General features: G+C 35.3%; 4 protein-coding genes and 1 long non-coding RNA gene across 9 annotated transcripts in view; 1 reads left to right on the top strand and 4 right to left on the bottom strand.

The window, feature by feature from the left end:
- The window catches only part of LOC100744004 (paternally-expressed gene 3 protein), a 14,603-nt gene extending 14,085 nt beyond the window's left edge, over positions 1-518 (bottom strand). The window contains exon 1 of the mRNA XM_033324249.1: positions 189-518. The gene's annotated coding sequence lies outside the window, so the exon portion shown is untranslated. The remainder of the gene's footprint in view (positions 1-188) is intronic.
- A 1,244-nt stretch (positions 519-1,762) lies between these two features.
- LOC100741087 (microtubule-associated protein RP/EB family member 1) lies at positions 1,763-8,007 on the bottom strand. Of its 4 annotated transcripts, none has more exons than XM_012392471.3 (7): positions 7,535-8,007; positions 6,800-7,091; positions 5,075-5,306; positions 4,704-4,748; positions 4,069-4,157; positions 3,788-3,943; positions 1,763-3,691 (listed from the first exon to the last, which is right to left on the bottom strand). In XM_012392471.3, exons 2-7 carry the CDS (start codon positions 7,064-7,066, stop codon positions 3,623-3,625), a joined length of 858 nt encoding a protein of 285 aa, XP_012247894.1. In that variant the 5' UTR covers positions 7,067-7,091; positions 7,535-8,007; the 3' UTR covers positions 1,763-3,622. The 4 variants fall into 4 exon arrangements, with proteins under 4 accessions (XP_012247894.1, XP_012247900.1, XP_012247905.1 ...); XM_012392477.3 differs by having other exon boundaries at positions 7,367-7,542; XM_012392482.3 differs by lacking the exons at positions 4,704-4,748; positions 5,075-5,306 and adding an exon at positions 6,139-6,403.
- A 324-nt stretch (positions 8,008-8,331) lies between these two features.
- Positions 8,332-10,709, bottom strand: LOC100740969 (spermatogenesis-defective protein 39 homolog). Of its 2 annotated transcripts, none has more exons than XM_012392433.3 (9): positions 10,439-10,709; positions 10,208-10,364; positions 9,896-10,131; positions 9,685-9,821; positions 9,589-9,616; positions 9,381-9,525; positions 9,064-9,305; positions 8,796-8,972; positions 8,332-8,722 (listed from the first exon to the last, which is right to left on the bottom strand). In XM_012392433.3, the coding sequence occupies exons 1-9, from the start codon at positions 10,511-10,513 to the stop codon at positions 8,597-8,599; spliced, it is 1,323 nt and encodes a 440-aa protein (XP_012247856.1). In that variant the 5' UTR covers positions 10,514-10,709; the 3' UTR covers positions 8,332-8,596. The 2 variants fall into 2 exon arrangements, with proteins under 2 accessions (XP_012247856.1, XP_003485393.1); XM_003485345.4 differs by having other exon boundaries at positions 9,896-10,077.
- A 1,033-nt stretch (positions 10,710-11,742) lies between these two features.
- Positions 11,743-12,940, top strand: LOC117152446. Its single transcript, XR_004462829.1, has 2 exons — positions 11,743-12,462; positions 12,586-12,940. It is a non-coding gene; the product is annotated as an uncharacterized LOC117152446 (long non-coding RNA).
- Positions 12,941-13,326: 386 nt separating this feature from the next.
- The window catches only part of LOC117151101, a 10,076-nt gene continuing 395 nt past the window's right edge, over positions 13,327-23,007 (bottom strand). Inside the window, exon 2 of the mRNA XM_033324216.1 lies at positions 13,327-23,006. Coding sequence (XP_033180107.1) covers positions 20,038-22,998 — 2,961 coding nt within the window. The 5' untranslated portion in view covers positions 22,999-23,006 and the 3' untranslated portion in view covers positions 13,327-20,037. The remainder of the gene's footprint in view (position 23,007) is intronic.

Below are 23,007 nucleotides of genomic sequence, written 5' to 3'. Positions count from 1 at the left end.
GCGACTGGCGCGAAAACCGCGAACCGCATAAAAATCAGATTACGTGACCTTGTTTCTCTTCCCGTCGCGAGCAACCGTGAGAAAAATTCACCAATCGTGAGAGAAACAAACAAAACTTAAAACACCAAAACGAAGAAGCATCGTCTTCGTCGTTTTTGTTTCGTTGCTCTCCTTCGTTCCATTCTCACCTAAGTATAGTTAGAGATGGCGTTGATCGAACGCCGGATACCGGCTGGGTTCCTCTTGAGGAACTTCCTTCGCCTTTCCGCGCCACCAGGCGATTCCCTATGGACGGTCTTCGTAGTCAGCACGACGTAAAACGCGACACACGCGATCGAAGTCTATGCAAACGGTTCACTCGAACAACTGGTGATGGAGGATCGTCGCTCGGCGAATCTTTGGCCGCTACCGTATCTCCGTAGTTTCTTCGTGATCACGCACGTTCAGCAACGCCAGAGGATCGGTTCTTCTCGATCGTTGCTCCGTGGACTTGAGCGGCAGAAACGAGGCAACTTCGTTTCGTTCTTGATACTATGATGCAATATGGATGAATGGAAATAAAATTGTTATTGTTGTTGTTGTGTTGAATTATTGCTTGGTGGATTTTGTTGAGGGGAGTTTGTGATTTGATGGTGTTGTGCAGTGAATTACAGAAGTATTCGTAGTTTTATAATTATCGAATTCACGATGTTTCGTTTAATCTCTCTTGAAATATTATAAGGAACTGCTATTTTTCAATAAGCGATACGTTAATGAAAAGCTTAATTATATTCGTAGATATGTATTCTCATTGATGGGCATTAGTGTATATATCGTTGAAGAATATCAATCGTATGAATTCAATAATTGCGAGGGTACGAATACTTCTGCGACTCACTGAATAACATGTATCTATTTCTTTTTAAATGATATTTTTCTGCGTGGCATATGACAAAGAAGTGAAATAAAAAATGAATCAGAGAAATATGATTTACAAACTAAGATATTATGGAATAAATTTATTATATGATGCAGGTTTTTCTAAAAAATCTTGCGGATTACACAGCTTCTTCGTATCATTCTGAATAATTTAGAGAAAAAGATAATTAAAGATATTTTTCATTTTATTTATTAGCACAATTGAAACAGTCGTTGCAACCGCAATTTGCTAGCAAAATTGCAATTCTCATTTATTATATGGCATTTTAAAATTTGTACATATGGATTACACATTAATTTATTTTTTCACGATGGATGAAATTAAAAAAAATTAGCATTTCGAACATAGAGATAAAAAGTTATGTCAAAAAACTTATCGACGTATTCGTAATTCTTAATTCTTTTACGCGTAGTTCGTTATCTACCTTATAAAATACTCCCATTTCTCCTGATACACTAAAATTTTAATGGTATAGATATTGATAAAATCAGACTTATAAGGGCACAAGAAAAATTGAAATACTAACAAATGAAGCAGCATGATTAACTGCAATAAATTAAAAACACTTAGATCTATGATATACATATATATATACTACAGCAACAATACGACAATGTAGAATTTGAAACATCACAAATTGACCCAAATAAATTCTCAATATATGTGATGTCAAATATTTTTAAAAAAGCAATATATGACACATATTATATTGTAAATGATAAACAATCGAAAAGTAGTATCAAGAAATATTTTTTTAATATTTTCTACTTTAATATGAAATCTTAATATGTGAAAATTTCAATCCTCGTACTCAAAGATTAAAAAAAAGGAAACCATGCAATGTTGAATCCTATTAAACGTTTATTACCTCACCATTAAAATTTCAAATTTTGAAGCACATTCTCGCAATGGCTCGCTATATACGCACACATAGAGCAATAAACCTTAGCGCAAGTTAAAGTGCGTCGTGTATCTTTCGTCTTTTTTTATAGTCGTTACATGTAATTAACACGAGCATTATTATCCTAATAGAAACGATAGTAACAATGATCGACGCGTATCTTAAGATTTATATTCGATTAATTCTTAAGAGAAAACTAAAATATGTCGAATGCATAATTTGTCGTTTCTGTACGATGGATTTTGAACCTGACGACTTCAAAAGACATACGTATTACCCAGCCATACCATGGCACGTAGCAAATTATTCGCATAGTTTTCGCTTACGTGCTTGATTTTCCCTTTCACTCGTTTCCTCTCACTCAATCCCTTTCTGACCATATAATTTTACAAATTTTCTTCATTAGCTTTTCTTTTTAATTCCTGTTTTTTTTTTTGCTTGTGTTTTATCTTTTTATTTTTTCTCTCAGAAGCCAAGCGTTTCCTCGTACTTGCAACGTAATTCGTTTATCAATTATGTCGTACTGCTCGGAGATACACTTTGCGTTTGCTCTCTAATAATTCGAGTATTTCCTCTGTAATCTCAAGTTTATCGCTGGTTTTTTAAGGCCATTCTCGTTCTGAAAGACGGATCGTGGAGATGCGAAAACGATTGTCGTGTCTTACTCGCGTGAAATAAATATTTCTGCAAAACCAGACAGTCAATCCAATTTCCAAATCGAACGATCGTTCGCATCTCCAAAATTCAATTAGCTGGAAACAGAAGTGAATATCATCGTCGTTTTTACTTGTAATCATACTATTTCTCAAGAAACATGTGTTATTCGTGTTTCGTTCAGTTTTCTTTTTCTTTTTTTTTTTTTTTTTTAGATTTTAGATCGCAATCGTGTCTATGAGTTTATAAATTATACAATGATAGCATAAACTATGATCTTCCATTAATTAAAAAAAAAAAAAAAAAAACAAGAAAGAAAGAAAAGAAAAAACGAAAGGTGTGTATAAAATTTGGGGAATTCAATTTAATGCGTTTCAAGAATCAGTTTCGACATATTATATCATATATCGTATTTCACATCTATGATCGGTGAAAAATTAATGGTTTCAATTGTTAACAAATAATCGATTGTATCATACGCATTGTGTCGCAATTGCACAAGGTAAACAGGTTTGAAACAGTTACACTATAGATTATGCGCTCATAAAATACGGTTTTCAAAGAACTACAACAATGTACGAAAAGGACAAACCGACGAGATTTCACCTATTTATCGATAAAAACAGTAGTGCATTTACAAACAAAAACACTCACACGTTATTGAACATAGTTAACATAAAATTACTGTATAACAAACTGGATTCAGATAGTCGTCGAGTATCTGCATCCAAAAATATTTTTCCCTTATTTTCTTTTTTTTCCTCTTCATATTTTAAGACTTATCGATGTTCAAAGCTCTACCGTTATTTTTATTACGATAAAGAACTATGACAATAGATGAACTGCTAATTCTGTTTTTTCTTTTCTTTGACCCTTAATAATTACTTGTCGTAGAGTACAAGTTATTCAAGTGCATTTATTTAATGTACTTTCCTACCCTAATTATACGTGCAAATCTTTTAATGAACTCTCGGTGAAAACGTTTGTAACGAAAATGAAAAGGCGGAAATGCTTAAATAGCTATACAAAGTAGCTTATCAATTATGCGAAGGGTACTGATACTGGCTCACAAATAGATAATAAACTGAAACGCACTTGGACAATTTGCTGTCGTACTTTTTATAGTGATTGTACAAAAAAAAGTGAAGTTAATATTCTTCTTCGTCATCTGGCGCAAGACCGTCTCCTTCCAGTTCTTCCGGTGGTGCAAACCCTTCCTGCATAATCAAAGAAATAGCAACAACGTAACATAATGTAATTTTATAACATGATATCAGTTATATGTATATGTGTCATTGAAGTATGAAGTATACCTCTGTTGCATAAAGGACTTCTAAGATTTTCTGTACTATTGGGGGAGGATCTCCGTTATCACAATCTTGGCACATAACTTCGATATCACGTAATTTCCCGAAGTAGAAATCTCTTTCTTTCTCCAGCCCATCCAACGACATTTTTAATTCCATCAACTATGAGAAATTATTATAAATAGTATTATGATTATAAATAATAATATATAATATATTATATATAATAGAAGTATATTAAATATTATATAATATATGAATTATAATATTTATGGTTTGCCGCATACCTGGGCACTAAGTTCTTCAACTTTTCCAGATTCGACACGATTTCCCACGCCTGTTTTCGCTTGCGGACGATGAGCCGGAGCTTTGTTAACTAGATGCGAAAATTGATACATTATTTTTTAAGTCACTTGTCGTTTTTATTCATAATAATCTCTACAGATGCAACATGACATTCATCGTATTTACAAAGATATTATGAATCACAAAAGAATTATATACACTTAATAACAAATCTACTTTAATATTAAAATAATACTGTGTGGATGTCCTTACAACAAGCAGTGTAACTATACTAAATATAAATAATAGAAGCATAATCTATACAGTGAACTGTACAATAAAACAAGATAAAGAGCATGCATTAAGATGATTATTCACAGTATTTATGATTAGCAAATAAATAAAGCAATATCTACATGATTTCTTAAACAGTTAAATGAAGGATGGACAACCAAAATTATAAATCTTCCCTTTTTTTTTTTTATTAAATTTAAACTACTTCTTAAACTACTCCCAAGAAACGTCAGAATTCTAAAACAAGTTTGTTGGGTAAGATACCCTTTTTTAAACCCTCCAAAACCTAAAGAAATAAAAGAAACGAGCATAAAAATATTGAAGACAAAAAAAAAATAATTACTAGACTTGACGTTAGCTGTAGGTACAGGAGGCGAAGGATCCTCACCTGAAGCGAAATATTTTTCTCGTGTTATTAGGACACACAAGCCCATTGTCTTTTCATGTTTGCAATTTGAATTATGAAAATATTCGTATACAAAAAAATAAGTAAATATTTGACTATATATCGTATCTTTTGGCAATTATATATATTTTTTAATTGTTATTTTCAATTAAGCAAAACCAGGCCATGTTGATTGTAAATTAGAAGGGAATCAATATGTTAATTTTCTCATTATTCTTAAAAATAAATTATTTTTGGCAAATGTTCGCGTTATTTTTAACAACGCAACTTCAAATGATACAAAAGAAAAAAGTTGTGAAATAATGTACCAATACGAGCGGCCGGTTTAGTCGAATTTACATCACGTGGTGTGGTGCGTTTTGCATTAGTGCCATGCGGTGCATTATTTCCACCACTACCCATGGCTTCTCCTCCTCTCATAGCAAGTGCATCGTATGGCTCTGTTCTGGAGTAGTTTGCATCGAAAAATTTCTTGAACCATTGTAAAAATTCAAAGTTGTCTTGGAACCTGCCTTTCACCAGTTTATCAATTGGAACAATCTGCAAATGATTGCAAAAGCATGTGGAACAAAATAATAAATTAACAAAAAAATTAACATAAGAAAAATGTTTTGACGATATTAATAATTTCTATATATGAAAACTTAAAACATGAAATAAAAAAGTTAAAATAACAAAATATAATAAAATAAATAAGGGGAATACAAGGATTATTAGAACTTTATTTTTAAACTGTAAATTTATCAATAGAAAGGCCTGATATTAAATTATATATAAAATTAAAAATTATATGTTATATTTAACAGATTTTAATCAAATTATAAATTGTGTATCACTTGTTATACATCAACAGAGATTGTGTTCCCTAGATACAGTATGAAGATTAAAGAAAGTCCAGTCTATTCTATTCTCCTAAGACAATCTGTTACCCCCCACTTGAGTGTATTTATAGACTGTTAAAAATAACAGTCATGATACCATTCTACTACTGTAGTAAATAACTGTCTTAGAAATTTTATTCATATGTTGATGATCATGAATAACAAGCTACTCATAATTAAAGCATGTGCAATATCTTACTATTGTAAAACTAAATATAATGGAGAAATAGATATCTGCTTACATATAAAATGGATAAATAATAAAAAGATATTGTGCTACAAAATAATTTCAATCCATTTAACTGTACACTTGCATGTGATTAAAACTGCAAAAGCAAATGGTGCCTTCAACTATACTTTATAAATGCAATTACATATAATCGTAATAAAATTTGATGTAGCATTTAATTAGACAATTTTTTAAATAATATAGGTAAAAATATATGACATGCAAAAAGCAATACTATTAAATTGACACCATATTGCTGTACCCTGTTGACGAGGGGCAATGTTACGTTGCTGCGTATGCTTTTGTTGCATTTGCATCTGCTTTGATTGAGGTGGTAAAGGTACCAGTTGAGGATTTGACAAATTATGGGTTCCATCAACACCAGAACCCAATGGTGTACAACCACGAGCTTCATAAGCATCGTAATCACGGCCATCATAATTTGCATCAAAGAACTTCTTGAACCATTGTAGAAATTCAAAATTATCTTGAAAGCGGCCTTTTACCAATTTGTCCACTGGTATTACCTGAACCATTTTCATAACAATTGAATTATAGTTTTATGTTTATTGGCACTTTGTACAACACTTTTCAATGAAGCAACATAATTCCATCTATTGTCAGAATATCTTGTTTCATTACTTCAGCTTACCTTGACACTAATGTCTTATTTCATTATCTACATTAAACTATTATATTTTCTAAGTTTCCTAACAAGTAAAATCTTATAATTGTAAATAATGCTTTTCGTTTTGATAGTATTATTGTCAATCCCACATTTTCTGATCAAAATTAATGTCACACAGAATACTAAATGTTAAAACATTTCAACTTTTGAATCTTAAAAGAATTCTCAAAAACATTAAAAATCTTTTACCTAGGATTCTCATTGCATAAACTTCATATAACTTTGTATTACTTACCTTATCTACATTCATCTTTTTGAAACCACCTTGCAAAATTTTGAAATTCTGTATGTATTCATGCTCGAGGTTAGTCTTGAACTTGACCCTCTTCAATGGAACGCTTCCAGGGAAAAGCATATCCATGAATTGACAATAAACAGCTCCAGTACATAACTCTTCGATCTTGGTAAACGATGACTGCAGACAGTCATTTACCCATGCCAACATATCATGTCGACTCAGGTTTTCAGTTGTCACATTTGTTGCATAAACATTAACAGCCATATTGGTACTCTTCTTTTAACGGTAACTAAAACATAACGATTCAACAGATAGGGAAAAAACATGAAACAGATTGTAAGTTAGCGAAACTGTACATTATCATTATACTGATACAATGCAAAACAGATATAATACATAAAGAAAGAATCAAGTTCTAAAAGCCCAGTGGTGAACACAGTGATCTAATATAACAAATTCATTAGACGATCGAAAAACGATCACTGATATTATTTATACGATTGATCTCGAAGCAGACTTAAAAGGAATAACATTCCATTCACTTTTTTGGCTCGAAACACTGACCGTCGACATATTCGGGGCTCTTTCTTCGACATGCCACGACTTTGTGCTACGCATATTTTTGCAAGATGTAACAGTAGCAACCGATTCAAAGCATAGAAATGTAATTAAATTTTAATATCTTTATCCTTTTTTCGACCATTAAGATGCTGGAATAGTATAATAACTTACCGAGTATCGCGGAAACACCGTAACACCAATCGGGAGTGGTTCTTCGCACGTAGATGACAAATGTATACTAGATCGTTCAAACGCGCACACGACTGAAACTTCTAACGGTTCCTTCGGCAACGATTGGATGATGCACGTGTACTGCACTGAATTTCATCCGAAAAATAAGCACGATTATCACGGTGATCCTTCTTTTGCGCTTTTTACTGTACGTATTTATTTTTACCGCGTATCCGATTCAGCTATTCCGTCGAATCGACCGCGTAGCAACAAAAATTTCATGCGTGTGTCAATGGAAATTAACAAACGAATATAACCGCGATCCAGAGATTTCAGTCGCCGGCAGGCGAGTTCGTTGCTCCGAGATACGTTCAAAATCGAAGAATTCACGATATCCGTTAACAGAGAGTAGATAAAACGTTTAATCCTGACTCACAAGGTGTGTGCCATATCGCGAAGCTAATCTTTGCAACTCGCCAATCATAGCAGTCTTCTTGGACAAAAGCGTTGAGCGGGCAATTATCATGAATTTTGCTATCGTTCGATCATACAGGATTGATATTTTTATCTTCAATATTCTTCGAGAATATTTGAAACGACATAAACGAAATACGCTGGTTATAAAAAGTATTTGTAGTCACATTTTTCTTTTTTTATTTATTGTTTATCATCACATCCACTGATAAGGCAGGTTTTAGCAGGTATCACTGACTACAACTACATGTATCCTATAAATATATAAATATTTAAATAGTATTTATATGCATAATTTGGTACAGTTATCTTAGTTTTTTTTATCAGATTCTACATTTTATTTTCGCAGTACTAAATTTTTAGTCATACGGAAGTATTACCAAATGATATTTAATATACTTGGACTTGATTAATTGGTATATAATTCTGCAATAAATACACTGATATACAAATATTTTTTGTAGTCGCTGTAATTTATATATAAATATACTTTATAAGGAAATTAGTAAAAATTAATTGTGGAAATGTATAGTTACGTTTTTCGGGTAATAAATATTTAAATACAGTATAATATAAATAAAATTAGTTTTAGCTTTTCCACTTAACCGATGGCAATCGTAACGCGCTTTCCGCGTAAAAATATTCTTCGGATTGAGGTTGTAATTTTGTTTTATATTCCATTAATGCCGTACGATCTGCTTGTTGTACAAGTATCTATGAAAAAGATATAAAATTCATAATACGTCAGTTTTTCTTAGTGCCAATATTCGAATAATTGTACACTTACATCAATTGCTATTCTAAAACAATGCATATTTTTTGACAATTCCAATCGCCTCTCTATATTATCGACATATTTTAAGTATTTTTCAAGAACCTCGAAAGGTGCACTATTTTTATGCAATATCTTTAGTACATCTTCGATAGGAAGATGAATTTGCAATTTTTTGCTTCCTAGCCATCCCTAGTATTTACAAATTAACAATGGTCTTCATTATCCACTTTTTTATGTCATTAATTATTATTAATTTACAAAATTTTAATATAAAACATGCCTTTGTCACAAGTAATCGATCAACATCATCCCACTCTTTAGCTGCTGCTTTAACTTCTAATACAACCTTTTGATACTGTCTAGGAGACACATCATGCTGTTGAGATAAAATTGTAGGAGACATTAATTTACCCTCTGGCAAATCCCAGTGACCTTTACACGCGTGTTTTAGACAGTCAAGAACTGATGAATTTAGTTCAATATCTTCATTTCCATCGATTACTTTTGCTACCATTTGCCATTCTAATAGTATTAAAAGATATCTACTTAATATATAATTTATCAAAATTCTTGAAATTATACTAGAAAGATAGTTACCAAGTAACTTTATGTAGGATTGGACAAATAAAGCTTCTTTACAATCAGTTAAAGTTGAAAATTGTGTTTTATAACTATTTCGAAGTTTGTTTAGTAATCTATCAGGATCTCGAGTATTTTTTATGATAATGTGTAAAGTTTTCATCTAAAATAGGACGAGTTTACTGTGATTTTGCAGAGTTAAAAATTTTGTTATATCAAAACTTACAGCTGCATCCATTGGTTGTCCTAGCATTCTGTAAAAATGACAAATTAATTAGAAATGTAGAAAATAATATAGCAATATACATAGTGCAATACATACGTTAAAATGTCTATAATTTCATTTATTTGCATTCTTATGGAGAGATATCTTATATAAACATTGACAGCATCTGGCCTTTCTGCTAATATTCTCTGAACTAAAGACCGTTTAAGAGTTTTTGTAAGGAATAAAATAATCTACAACATTTATTTTATTTAGAATATGTAAAATATTTTAAGGTACTATGGAAATTGTAGAAACCAAAAATTACTATTAAAATTGCATTTCCATCACCACTTATTATCGCTGCATCTAATAAGGTAGTTTTACTGACAAGCGATTTATATTGTTCCAAAGAATATGGTTGGCCAAGTAAAATTTTTCTAAGAGTAATATCTGGTTGTAGACCTGTTGTTTCTGGATGAAGATTTTGCAATTTATCCGTAGCTAAAACTATGAAACGTGAAAGGTGCTCATATAATATATATCTTTGTTTTTGTATCAAACCTATCAGTTAATGGAAATAATGAAAATTCAAGCAACTGCACCAAGAATTGATTAATGTGTGATTTTACTGACGTACTGCAAGAAAGTGTTTTTTCTGAGATAATAGATAACATAGGCTTAAGTGGTTGATAATCATTAGTAGATTTTAAAGATCCGTCCGCAATCGACGTGTTGGAGATACCAGCCCATAATTTATCTGTATCGGTCTTTGATACTCCAAACAATTGATCTACCTGTTATTTAATATCATTAATAGTTGGTTAAAGTGACAAAAAATTACTATCAATGGCAATTTTGTGAACTCAACCTCGTTATTTTCGAAACAGAAAGATCGTTTCTCGCTACTGTACCAAAAATCTTCATCATCTTTAGTAGAAGTCATGATTTCAATTCTGTCTAAATAATAATATTTATATATTTATGAATTATTACACTGAAACATCAGATATTAAATCATAGACGACGTATGACACAAGTCTAACATCTTATTATTATTTATGGAACCAGAGAGGTGAGTAGGGAGGTCGCCGATGAGCGTGAAAGAAATTCAGCCAAAAGTACATTCCGCAAATTGCCACCTCTAGCGGTCAAATGGTCGTACTATACGCACATTTCTTCCTTCGATGTTTTTGGTGGGAGAAACGTCCGTACGCACGGCGAGAGGAAAATGTGCATTTGTATCATACTCGTATATACCATCATATAAGCAAATTTCGATACCGATATACCGAAACCCAAAGCCTAAGGAAAACTGTCCAAAAATTGAGTCGTGACTAGTTGTGAAAAATCAACATGAAAGACAAGAAGATTCCAGTTCTATGAATATCTCAGACAGAGACAGAGACACTCTGCTTATTTCTGTCTCGCAAGAACGCGAACTATATTGACCTTTCAAGGTTGATATTTTGCGATTAGACACGACTCAATTATCAGACAGTTTCCCTAGCGAGTGTCCAGACTAGGATTAGAATTTTGTATTTAACGCCACCCTTCGGCGAAAGCATCGAAGGCACGGTCGTATTTACAGGTTTAGGAACTCCTGCGGTGGTGATATTTCTAGATTTAAGGATGGGAAGTTTCTTGTATTGTCCAGCATACATAGAGCGCTGATTTTGAATACTCAAAACAATTTCAACAAAGTAACACATGATGGAAGTAATGAAATGAATTTTTTATAATTTTTATAACACTTTATAAGAAGGTACACATTGTTTATTCACAAACAATTCTATTTAAGAGCTTTAAGTGCTTTAAGAGACACAAAATTATGGTCTTGTGTTCCCTATTGTTTTGTCCAGTCAGAGATGAAAAAAGAGTGCTCATGCCCATAGTTCTAATTGTCTCACAGTATACCATGTGGTGAAGTGCAGAGGTCAATTAAAGTTAGGATATACAAGAACCTATGTATTTAAGTTTAAAGTTAGATACTTTCCCTACTTTTTTATTTTTACCTTCATTTAGTTACATTTTTTTATTTTTAACTTTTTTAGAATTATATTTTTACTAACATCATTATTAATCATTATTAGGCGATTTTATCATTCTCTTGTCTAGTTATACTTGTCTATTTCGGATAGAAAAGCAGATATGAACTTTTCCTTAGAACAATATAGTTAAATAGGTTCTTGTAGGCGTGGAACTCTTTAGGTTCTTGTCTATGCTAGTGTGCAATCAAACAAGACAGATCCCTAATTTTATAGGTTCTTGTAAATGCTAGCTTGAGTTGACTTCAGCACTTGACCGCATGGTGCAGTACTAGTCTAAGAACAACCAGAGTCATAGGCGTGAGAACTCTTATTTCCTCTCTGGTTTAGTCTGCAGCAATGCTGCTGGTTGTGGATTAGAAAAACAGTTTGCCGCATAATCGTTACATTAAATGGAACTTTGCGTCTTAGGTTATGAAATACCGACCTGTCAAAAATTCAGGATGTTTCTTACATCCTCTGCGATTTCCTACGGTGAATATAGGAATCATCACAGACGACACGCCAGTAATTACGTCACCAGCAATGTACGAAATAGATGTGATATTTGTGATGCCGATCTATCGTTGTTCTGTGTTTGACTCCTGAAGGTATGCAAATGCGAGGTCTGTTGTTACCCCTGATATCAGTAAAAGGAAAGTTACGCCTGTACATAGGTCACTCTCTCCGCTACGGCAAAAATCAGGATATAAAAGGGTCTGTATCATTGGACTTCGCGGCTTTATTTTTTCATTACGTAATTTCTTGTGCGTTACTATTTCCATTGAGTTATCAATTAATTCTTAGCGTTACCATTGTGTTATATTAGTACATTTCATAGCATATAAGATTTCTGACAGTTGTATCAGTCTAACGTCCTTTATTACTGAATATAAGATTTTAAATTCTTATTAATAGTTAAATATTCTATTAATTCCTTAATTTTATTTCTTTTTGCCATTGAGCAAGTAGAAACAAGTCGAAATTATAGATCCGGTATTCGGGAATTTGAATCGTAGGAAGGATCACCGCTCGCAACTCGTGGACGATCTAGCAATGAGAACATCTGCACGCTGTTCAAAGCACGCCATTCGTTAGCCATAGATCTTGTTAGTTCCCTTTTCTGTGAAGTTAGAGGTTAGGAAGTATGTTATTTTTGCATATATCAATTATTTTTAAATAGAACTAGGAATAGAATCGAAATTATTACTTTATAACAATATTATAAGACACGCAGCGTTATTGAATTGTGTTATATCAATATTAGTAATAGAATTATATGATTTATATAATTTATCTATCTTGTACATTACTAAAGATTTCAATAAACGTTTATTTAAAGGTAATCAACCGTTTAATCATCTAATGGCCTGTCCAGCGATCCTAGAATGACTCATCCCAATCCTTTAATGAGAAGTGGCATGGAGGAACTTTATAACAATGTTCTGAATCTCGAAATTCGAAATTTATCTCTAATATTCAATTAAACTTCTAAATGTTTTTTCATTCTTCAAGAAAAACTATTTTGTAAGCTATTAGAAAAATATGATTTTACAGAAGCTGGCACATTCTACCACAACTGTAAGATATTTTATAAAATGTATTTTGTAACGTGAGTTTTTCATTGAAATATCGCGATATGTATGTCATTACATTGTAAATTATTAAAAGTAGAATCACGATTAGACTGTGGATTTTAACAAGGGGGCGGGGATAAACGGAATAGCCGCAATACAACATACGATCTATTTATTATTTACAACAATGTACCAATGTTACACAAAATGTACCACATCGTGTTTTTATTTAAATCACTTATCACACAATTTACAAAACGTCGCTCATTCGCTCGCCATTTAATGTCAGTTCGATAAATGGATTGCATTTAGAACTCGTTCTCAACGTTTTTTCATGGCATCTCGTACTTTTTCGGGCAAAACGATGCACGGAAGGGAGAAATTGCAAATATGACAAACTTGGTGAAAATGAGTTCTTGAACGCTTTAACGTCTTGTGCTTTAAAAAATTCATCCTGTCACTCGATTCGCGACAACGTCGTTCTTTTTCTTTCTATTTCGCGTTGCAATCTCATTTTACGTGTATCGCTATATTATATATTATAATTACGTGATATTAACAATGCAAAAATACCAATACTCTTATTAAAATCAAATTCACTCGAATCTGATTGATAATTATATCTAATAAAAATTAATTTCTCTTCACTTTTGTGACGAACCCGCATTACAAATTTTCATTTCGTCGTAAGCGGTTAACCAGATTAGCAGATTAGAAAATTTATGCATTCGTCGTGTGGTGACAGTCAGATTTATGAAATTCATTTTTGATTAGTAGAACTTTTACAAATATTCTTGCTTCGTTCGTCATTTTTCGAAAATTATAATCAAAGTGTTTGTTAATTAACAATAAGAGGAACGACGCTTACAGAGCGGGATTAAGTGTTTTTTAATTTAACTTTATTTAAGCGATGTATGATATCTTAAAAAAAAAAAAGAAAAAAGAAGACGAAGGAAAAAATATTTAGATGAAGATTCTATTGACTCGAACAGAGCAGTAGAATGTCAAAAATGTATTTTCTCATATATACGAATTGCAATCAGATGTTTCCCGCTACTCGAAGAAAAATAATGTCCCTTTTAAGAAAAAGAAAAAACGCAGAGATACGTCGTTCCTCTGTTTTACCGCATTTCTCTCTTGTTTCCGTATTTTTTAATTCTTTGGCATTTACCATAGAAATAGGGATTTTTGCACCTTGCCATACACGTAAAACGAGACGTTTAATTTTATTGCCAAAAATCGCACACGAAAAAAAAAAAAGAACTATCATCGTCTGAAAGACATACGCGTCCAAAGTTCCGAGATTCGGCTTGTGAATTGCGCGCGTAATTTAAATACTCGAAGCTCGAACGATACGTATCTTCAAGTTTAGTACATCTTGCAAGAGATTCGTTCGCTTAGAATACATTTTCAATTGGACAACATAAACATTCAACATTTAAAAAATCTAATAAATCTGTACATGCTTTCAACGAGCTTGAAAGAAACATTAAACGTTAGGTCATTTGCATCATATTGTCGATTAGTCCAAGTATTCGTACGTTTATGTTTCAAAAGCATCTGCGTTGTCTCACATGTGCATTCATATATTATCTTTCTTTTACAACAAATAAAATATACTATATATTTTAGTGTAACAACAACTATCCAATCATTCGATATCAAAATCTTTCCCGTTTTTATAATACCACACTTCGGTATTCCACTTTCCCTTGAAATATTAAAACATTAGCAACCATTCGGCCAAACAACGATAGAAAAAATTCGTCAGGAGTAACGAACAAAAGAAAAAAAAAAAAAAAGAAAAAAGAAATCCTTTCTTTTTTAAAAGAATCTTCGTTATTTTTTCGTAGCAACGAAGCTCGATAAAATCTCCAGTAAAATGTGATAGAATAATCGAATAAAAACAATCTCCGATTGATTGGGGCGTAAAATCGTTAAAATTCATTAGAGCGCGAAAATTTCCAGCGGGATTAAGAAAATCGTACGGCTAACTTTCTAATACGGCCCATAAATTCTTCTTCAATAAAACTTTAAAAGTTCATGCATGCGACCGTGACGAATGGACGTGTTTAGGGTTTCGTTCTCGGCCGCTAAAATCTCGCCCGCGAGAAAGAAACGTACTTAGTTTAAAACCCGAATACAACGATCTCTACTCCTCGCGAATCTTTGATCTGTGTCTTTTAATACTTTAGAACGGATCTGCGTGCTTTTCATCTACCTTGCGTTGCTTTTATTCCGAATATCTACGATTCGATTTGTCGTCCATTGAGGCAAAATTCATTTTCATTTCTGGTCCTCCGTGCCTGACATAGATTATCCTTAAGGAATATTCTTTTTATTTGCTAATTCTAAATAATCTTTTCTCTGAATTTTCAGCACCAGAAGTATGGAAACTTTTCATTTTGAAAATCAAATTTCAAGACCCGAAAGAGTCGATGAAACTTTGTTCGATGATTTTTAGTTAGTTTCCGAGTACATCGAACGAAAGTATTTGAAAAGTAATTTTCGTCTATCAGTTTTTGAAGATTTTTTTTTTACTTTGTTAAAAAAAATTCTTTTCTTCGTAATTATTAGCAGAATACTCTGTTTCTAGATTTCCTTGATATTCTTCCAAATTTATATTCTTCTGCTACATTACGTGATCCTTAAATTTCTCTTAAACAGTGCAGCATCTATTCAAGTCTTTCTTATAAATGAAAATAACTTTTCTTCGATTATCATTCTCAATTTCATCCGGTCTTGTTATGGCAAAGCAAAGGATGTTCTACATAGACAACTATATACGTAGACGAGAAGCACGCGTTTCTAGCGGTACACACACAGACGAAGAGCATGGACAGCCGATAAGATGGACGGATAGCTGTTGTGATGTTCCTCTCACTTTTTCCAAGTTAAGAACGAGTCTGGACGATTTATGCCCCGAATTAGAACGCGAACCCTGCCTCACCATGTTTTTTGATTGCACTTTGTCGAACGTAAACGATGCGCATTGCACGGGGTTTACCGAACAAGAAAATCGTGAATTATGTTTCATACGAGCAAGTAGGTACTCGTTGCTTTTAATTCTAACAGATTCGTACGAATCGATCAACGATACACTTTACTGTCGTATCAGATAAGAAAAATCTTAACTCTGATAACGAATTAAGTTTCTTCGCGCAAAATGACCGAATTTTTATAATTAAATTTCTATAATTAAAAAGAAAAATGACCGAGCAAACAGAGAAGAAACTATATTATCCGATTATTTCACGAATTATTCTCAAAAGTCGGAGAATAATCAAAGAAGCTAAGTTACCACGATCTTACGATAAAAAGTAATAATTTCAGGAAAAGATTCCTTAATCGATCCGACGATTATCGCAGAGACGTTAAAATAGCAAGTTTCTATGATTTTCTAAATTTTAGTACGTCGAAAGAAAAAGGGGTAAACTGGCGGAGAAACAACGAGTACCACGGGTGGATAGTGATTTTGAAATAAAATTATAGTCGATGAGAATGCGTGTACGTGTAAGTACCATATACGATATCCGCTCGTATAGGTACACGAACGTGTACACGTAATCTGCACGAGCACCTTCACCTGTGCAATGGACAATTCGCGTGTACTTGTTACACGCGCGTTTAAACACCTACGATCGTGTGGATGCGTCCGCGCTCACGTAACGATACAGAGCGTTTTCTTCAAAATCTATAATTCCTCGAATCGAAGACGATGTTTGAGCTCGATTAATATCTGTTCTACCGACACTGCGCGAATTTTCTGCTCTCTTATTATTCTACTCACATACACATTCGTTTATTATATATACGCATATATATGGAGGATAATCCATAAACCACGATCGCTTCAAGTATACTCCGTTTTCGATAACGAAGAAGATAGACGGCGAAGGACGACGATTTTTACAACTTTACGAAGGCAAATGTCTCGCGAGATGAACTCAGGTTCACGCGAGTTCACTCGTCGATTAAAATTCGCTATAATTCGAGCTTTCTCGCGGTTGATACTCTGTAGCTAGAATTTTATCGGTTTATCAAAAAAGACACTGTTATCTTTTGTTATCGATGGTTGCAGTTTTTTGGATGAGAAAAGCAATGGTCAACGATCAACGTAAATAAATTAATTATTCGGTATTAATATAATCGTATAGCGTTGATCGCTCAAAATTTCACATTGAATTGCAAACGTGGCATTTCAGAATTTCTATATGCCAATTGAATCGATTGAATATTTAATTGCGATAGATCGTTTCTTTCGTAAATTATATTTCAAATAACTTTTCAGCCTATTGGTGTCATCGGCATTATGGATATTTCTCCTTTCTCTCTCCTTAAATATAAAAGAGATATTTGAAAGGATCGTAATAAGTGGACCATCCTGTACATCGGTTAAACAAAAGGGCGCGACGTACTTCACGCCGCGTACCACATTGACAGAGTTTCTCTACACTTAGAATACGTTAAGAATCTTCAATTCGGGGTTTTATATACTTTACGTAAACCCTCTGTATAAATATATGTATATAAAAGTAACTCCATAACATACAATAAATCGTATCTTTGTTTGGCACATTTCGTCAACTATAGGATCCGTACAAGTACACCTATTTAGGTACACATACGCTTCTATATATATATTTATATATACATACGCGTATACACCACGTGGCAAGTATATATATACATATATACCAACTCGCTTTAGTCTCTAATAGTCATATATATAATATATATATATAGTATATAGAATACGTACAAATATTCCATCGGAGTAACGATAGTATGTACCACTTTTTCTTTTTTTTTTTTCCTTACGTGTCATTGTATTTTTTGCCTGTGTGTATATATATATATATATTTATATTTATATATCTACATTTATTCTTTACTTTCCGTATTATTCCATTGAGTGTCGTTTATCGATCCTATCTACCTCTAGAAAATTATAAGAGGAACGTAACAATCTGTTATTCTCCGATACAATATAATATATTACGTTTTTCTTTACGTCGTTAAAACGTCACGCGCTTCGCCGAACAGGGAATAGGCTTGGCAAGCGTGGGAGTTGCACTCTCTCGCGAGATTCCCTAGTCTCTTCTGTTCACGATCGTCCCCTTTAACTTCGTTCAGATTAGCCGAGTTACCCACGTTCAAACAATTCAAATTCGAGTAAATCGAAGTTTGCTCGCGGACGCGAGGATTTTACGCAATTTACTTTCTTCTTACTAGGACAGCTTTAATCTCCATTGAGGTGATTTTGCCTTACGTTATACGATATACATCACAGGATAGATTACAAATTACGTTTACAATTATACTTATGGATTTTACAAATTATGTTTATAATTATATAATTAACGTTTCATTTACGTACGCAACTGCTCCCTCCTCTACTTTTCATTAGAAATATTCACCTAAAGAGAAATTATCGAATGGAAAGTTAAGTAACTCGACTTGTACGAATTCAAACTTAAAGTCTTATTACCGATCCGTCGAATTCAAGCAGCATAACTAACTTGAACGAAGTTTTTGATCCAAATAGATTTTCGAAAAGAGTACAAATTCGCGTTTCTATGTCATTCTGCTTTCGCATATAATTTCGGAAGCTTGGCGAAAGTTTCCTTTTTCTCAAAAATTCGTCGAAGAACATTCGTGATGCGCGTAATCGAAAGCACAACTCCATGGACCCATTCAGAAAATCCGGCCCGCAGTCGGAATATATATTATATATTATATATATTTTTTTTTTGTGATTTTTTTTTCTCTTTTTTTCTTCATTTTTACTTAATTATCGTTCGATAGGATTCTTCGTAATTCTTTCGCTTAATCTTTTCTTCGTTTTTTTGTTTTTTCTCATTTTTGTCTAAATAAATATATCCACGAACAAGGCACTGCTCGACAGGCGGAAGTGTGCGCGCGACACCGTTTTTTCGTCGTTGTCGGATGTTCGGATATAATACACTGCGTGGAAAATTTCGCGTCGATCTGTCGAGCTTCTTCGAGCCGTTTCCTATCGCGAAACGTCGGGTAAAAAGTGGTCGGGATGCGTTTTTAGAATATTATCTGCGTAAGTGTGAAGCACTGACGACTCTCGAGCCTTAAGGAAATTCTCTCCATCTCTAATCGCTTGCATCTTGGAGAAAATGGACGTTCCGAAAATCATAACTTTATTGAGAATCAAAAATGTAGATAAGTTCTTCTCGATAGTTTCCTAGGAAATATTATCGTCCTGCTTTTATGTACTTTTTGATCGTGTTTGTCGATAAAAGAAAGAAGAAAAAAGAAACGAGAGTTGAATTTAAGTTCGTATGATTATCCCCAAGAACAACTGCGAACGTTGATTGCTATTTTCGCCCTGATAGAAATTGAGAGCGAGATAAGGGCGTGGCAGTACACCAGGCCATGTTAACCCTCCTGATACTCGTCGTTTAATTTTTTATAACACATTTGTTATTTATCAAATTAAATTTATTCTTAACAACCGCGGCGGAATCGCTGTATTTAACGATCAATAACCAGAAGCACTTGTCAGAATTCAGAAATTCCTCATAGATAATCATCTTTCAATCTTATTGGAACAACTTATTGTTATTATGATCACTGTTGAAAGAAAAGAGAGATTTGTTTAAACAGCGAAAAAACGGTACTCGAGAAATAAAGATGGATTCGGAAGCAGTCTACAACCATCCATATTACAATTCTCCAAATCTCCAAGATCGATCTCACTATCCATGTTTATCAGAAGAGTTAAACGAGACCAACAGATTTGCCATTATTCTCGGCCCGAATTTCGTTCAGAGTGAACGCCAAACACAGGACGTCGTCAGAGAGCGTTTCGCCCACTGGCAGGTCGGCGTGCGTTATAAAGGGAAGCACTTGGTCCGTTTCTGGGCAACGGTGGATCGGCAGTCGACCTTAGAACCTAGGGTGAAACTCTCCGGCTTGACCGTCTCCTCGACAGAGATCTTGCCGAGTCGCTTTTTTACTCGGAATGGCGTTGATCTCGGGGATATGATCTCGTAAAGATCGCTAGTCCTACCCTGAATCTGAACCCTACCCTTCGGACTGCTTGCCTTCTGATCGATAGGAATAGCGATATCGACTTCAGCGCAGTGATTCTGGCTCATATTCTTCGGAACGTTTTTCTCCGAGTCGCTACCGCGCTCTTTCTCGTTAGTTTCATCGGATGGAGTGTTGAAAACATCGGAGGAATAGCTTTTGGAGTCGCATATCAACGCTACATTCGAGTAATCGACCGCTTCCTCAACCTCCGAAGGCAAATTCCTGGCAGAAGCCAAAGAAATAGCTCTAGCTTCTGGTTTCTGTGGTTTCTCCTCGTCGGCATAGTCCAACGACAAACACTTCTTCTCAAACAGAGCCGGGCCAGGAATTCCTCCATCGGACTCCTTCGTTTCTTCCTCTTTCTCCTTCTCTTTTTGCCCATCTTCCTCTTGCTTCCTATCAAGCTGTCCTTCCTCTGTTCTTTCTAGGGAATTGATCACCCTCGATGGACGGCGAATGCTATTTTCCCGTTCAACAGACAGACAGAATTCCTTGTCAGTCAGCAGAATACGCTTAGGCTGTCGAACTGGTTTTTTATCCAGTTCAAGATCCTCTTTCTCCCATGACGGAGTCTTTAGCAAACTTTTCACCTTTCTTAGCTCAGTCAGCAAGTCCATCGTCTCTTGTGACGGTTCGTGGAAGATCCTTCTCTTTGGTCGCCTTATGGATGAATTTGTATCCGAGTCCTGATCACTAGGGTGATCTATTCCCTGTTGTTTCTTCAGTACAGACCTAACTGTACCTCCATGGACTCGTACCACTTCGTTCTTGCTTCCCGAAGTCGAATCTGTTTCCATCTTAGCGGGAGTCGAACTTACTGACTTTGACGCTTCGTCTGTTTTTGACGTAGGATCCTTGGGACTTTTGTCACGAGCATCCGGCGCGATGTTATTCGCTTTTAGTCGTTCCTGTTGCCTTCCAATTATGCTCTGAACATTGCCTCTTGTGCGTCTTTTGAAGTCTGCGTACGTTTCAGTAGGAATTTCATGGTACTTAAACTTATCCTGAAGCTGTTTGAACGTTTCTTTGGAATACTCCTGACCTATCCTATGCGCCAGAGAATCCTCCGACGATGCTTCCCTAGTTTTTTCGACATGGTCTCTTTCTTGATATCCAAGAGAAGCGATAGAGCGATCCTTGGACAAAAGATTATCCGAAGAAATGCCTCTTCTCTCAAACTGCGCCTGTTTGCTAGGTTTTTCACCCTGATCCTTGCCATTCCTGTCCAGCAGGTCCTCATACGTCTGTCTTCTGGTCTTCATTGGCGAATAAATATTTTTCTCCGATGAGTCAGCTTGTGATTCATTTTGATCTGGCAGAACAGATGAGATTGGACGTTTCACTGGTGAATTGGGAACGCTATCTTGCGTCTGTTCAACGGCTTGGGAGTTTTGGATCACCTTTCGATGAATAGGTGTCCTTGGTGTCGATGGATCTCTCTTCAGCAGCCATCTTTTTCTTGGTGAATTGTCCCAGCTATTAAGTTCTTTATCAGAACTGACACTTGCGTTAGTAAAAATGATTTCCTCGCTGGTCGTAACGCGACACATGAGCAATTCAGCTCCATTGCTAGCCCGTTCCTTCGTTTCCAATTTAGGCGACTCTTCCGTCGTGGTGGTAGTATCCAATGGCAAAGAGCTAGGCCCGGAGTCCAGGACATCGTCCAAAGAGGCACCTCTCAGAGGATCTCGAAGTTCCTTTACTTGCACAGTCGATTCTAGATCCTCGGTTTCGAACGAATACATCTTCAACAAAGGACCTTTAGCAGATCTTCTACGTTGAACGTCAAACGATTGCTCCACTCTCATGTTCTTCTGAACCCTTCTCTCCTCCGCCTTCTTCGTTTCCTCGGTCTTCGTCGTTGTTTCCTCCACGCACGTTTCATTCTTAATGCCCCACCTTTCATAACGCGGAGTATCGAATATGAATTTATCCAACGTCTTCGACGAGCCAATTTTGTCCAAGAAAGGTTTCTCCACCGCCTTGCTAGGCCCGATTTTCTCCAAGTAAGGCTTGCCTGTTATCTTAGGCGCAAGCTTCGCCAGGAACGGTTTGTCCTCCGTCTTCGAGATGCCGATCTTCTTCAAAAACGGTCTCTTCTTCTCCTTACCCTCTTTCTCGAACGACCGATCGTTTAATTTCTCGCTGCTATAGTTCGATGAGTTGTCGCTGCTCTTAGATCGCGCCCGTTTATTCCTCGGGTGTGGCGTTAACGGGGTCCTGGGTGTTCTCGGCGTGAGGGACGGACTGGGCTCCTGGTTCGGGCAGGTTTCGTCCAGCAGAGCGATGGCGTCTCTCAGATCCATGTACGCCTTCCTAGGTGCGGTACTCGCTGGACCAGGTCGTGGTACCTCGCTGTCGATGCTGCTATTCCTCGTGGACGTGCTTTCCGGCTTCATTTCCGTGTCCATGTGCGAGTACGAGGGATACGAGCTCCGATCGCCCATGGGCCCCGGCGAGGAATCTATGGTAGGGTAATCCTCGAGGTACCAGGGCGTTACACCGAGGTCTTCTGGTCTGGCCGCGGTACTGTGAGCCGGAAGCATCGGGATCTTACTGATGGCGCCTCTGTTGCTGCCAGAACCCGTTGACTGTTGATCGGTCTGTGTGGTACTCGAGAACGTACCAGATATACTGGCTATCTCGATCGGGGTGCTGGTTATCGCCACTTGCCGACGATAACTGGTACACGTGGCGAAATACGGAAGCGCCGGACGCGCCGTTTCGACGATGACGCGACCCTGGGCGCACGGGACCATTGGCTCCCC

This window comes from Bombus impatiens, unplaced genomic scaffold (assembly GCF_000188095.3).
Source record: "Bombus impatiens unplaced genomic scaffold, BIMP_2.2 scf_0051, whole genome shotgun sequence".
Lineage (NCBI taxonomy): Eukaryota > Metazoa > Arthropoda > Insecta > Hymenoptera > Apidae > Bombus > Bombus impatiens.
The sequence above is the reverse complement of the archived record's forward strand: the minus strand, read 5'-3'. Positions and strand labels throughout refer to the sequence as shown.

Coding starts and splice junctions, on each gene's coding strand:
- LOC100741087 (XM_012392471.3), bottom strand. CDS start 7,066: ATGGCTGTTAATGTTTATGCAACAAATGTGACAACTGAAAACCTGAGT. Junction 5,307..6,799: donor AAAAGATGAATGTAGATAAG/GTAAGTAATACA, acceptor AATCATTTGCAG/ATTGTTCCAATTGATAAACT. Junction 4,749..5,074: donor TAAACCGGCCGCTCGTATTG/GTACATTATTTC, acceptor ATTTCGCTTCAG/GTGAGGATCCTTCGCCTCCT.
- LOC100740969 (XM_012392433.3), bottom strand. CDS start 10,513: ATGACTTCTACTAAAGATGATGAAGATTTTTGGTACAGTAGCGAGAAA. Junction 9,526..9,588: donor GACAACCAATGGATGCAGCT/GTAAGTTTTGAT, acceptor GTCCTATTTTAG/ATGAAAACTTTACACATTAT. Junction 9,306..9,380: donor ATCCTACATAAAGTTACTTG/GTAACTATCTTT, acceptor TAATACTATTAG/AATGGCAAATGGTAGCAAAA.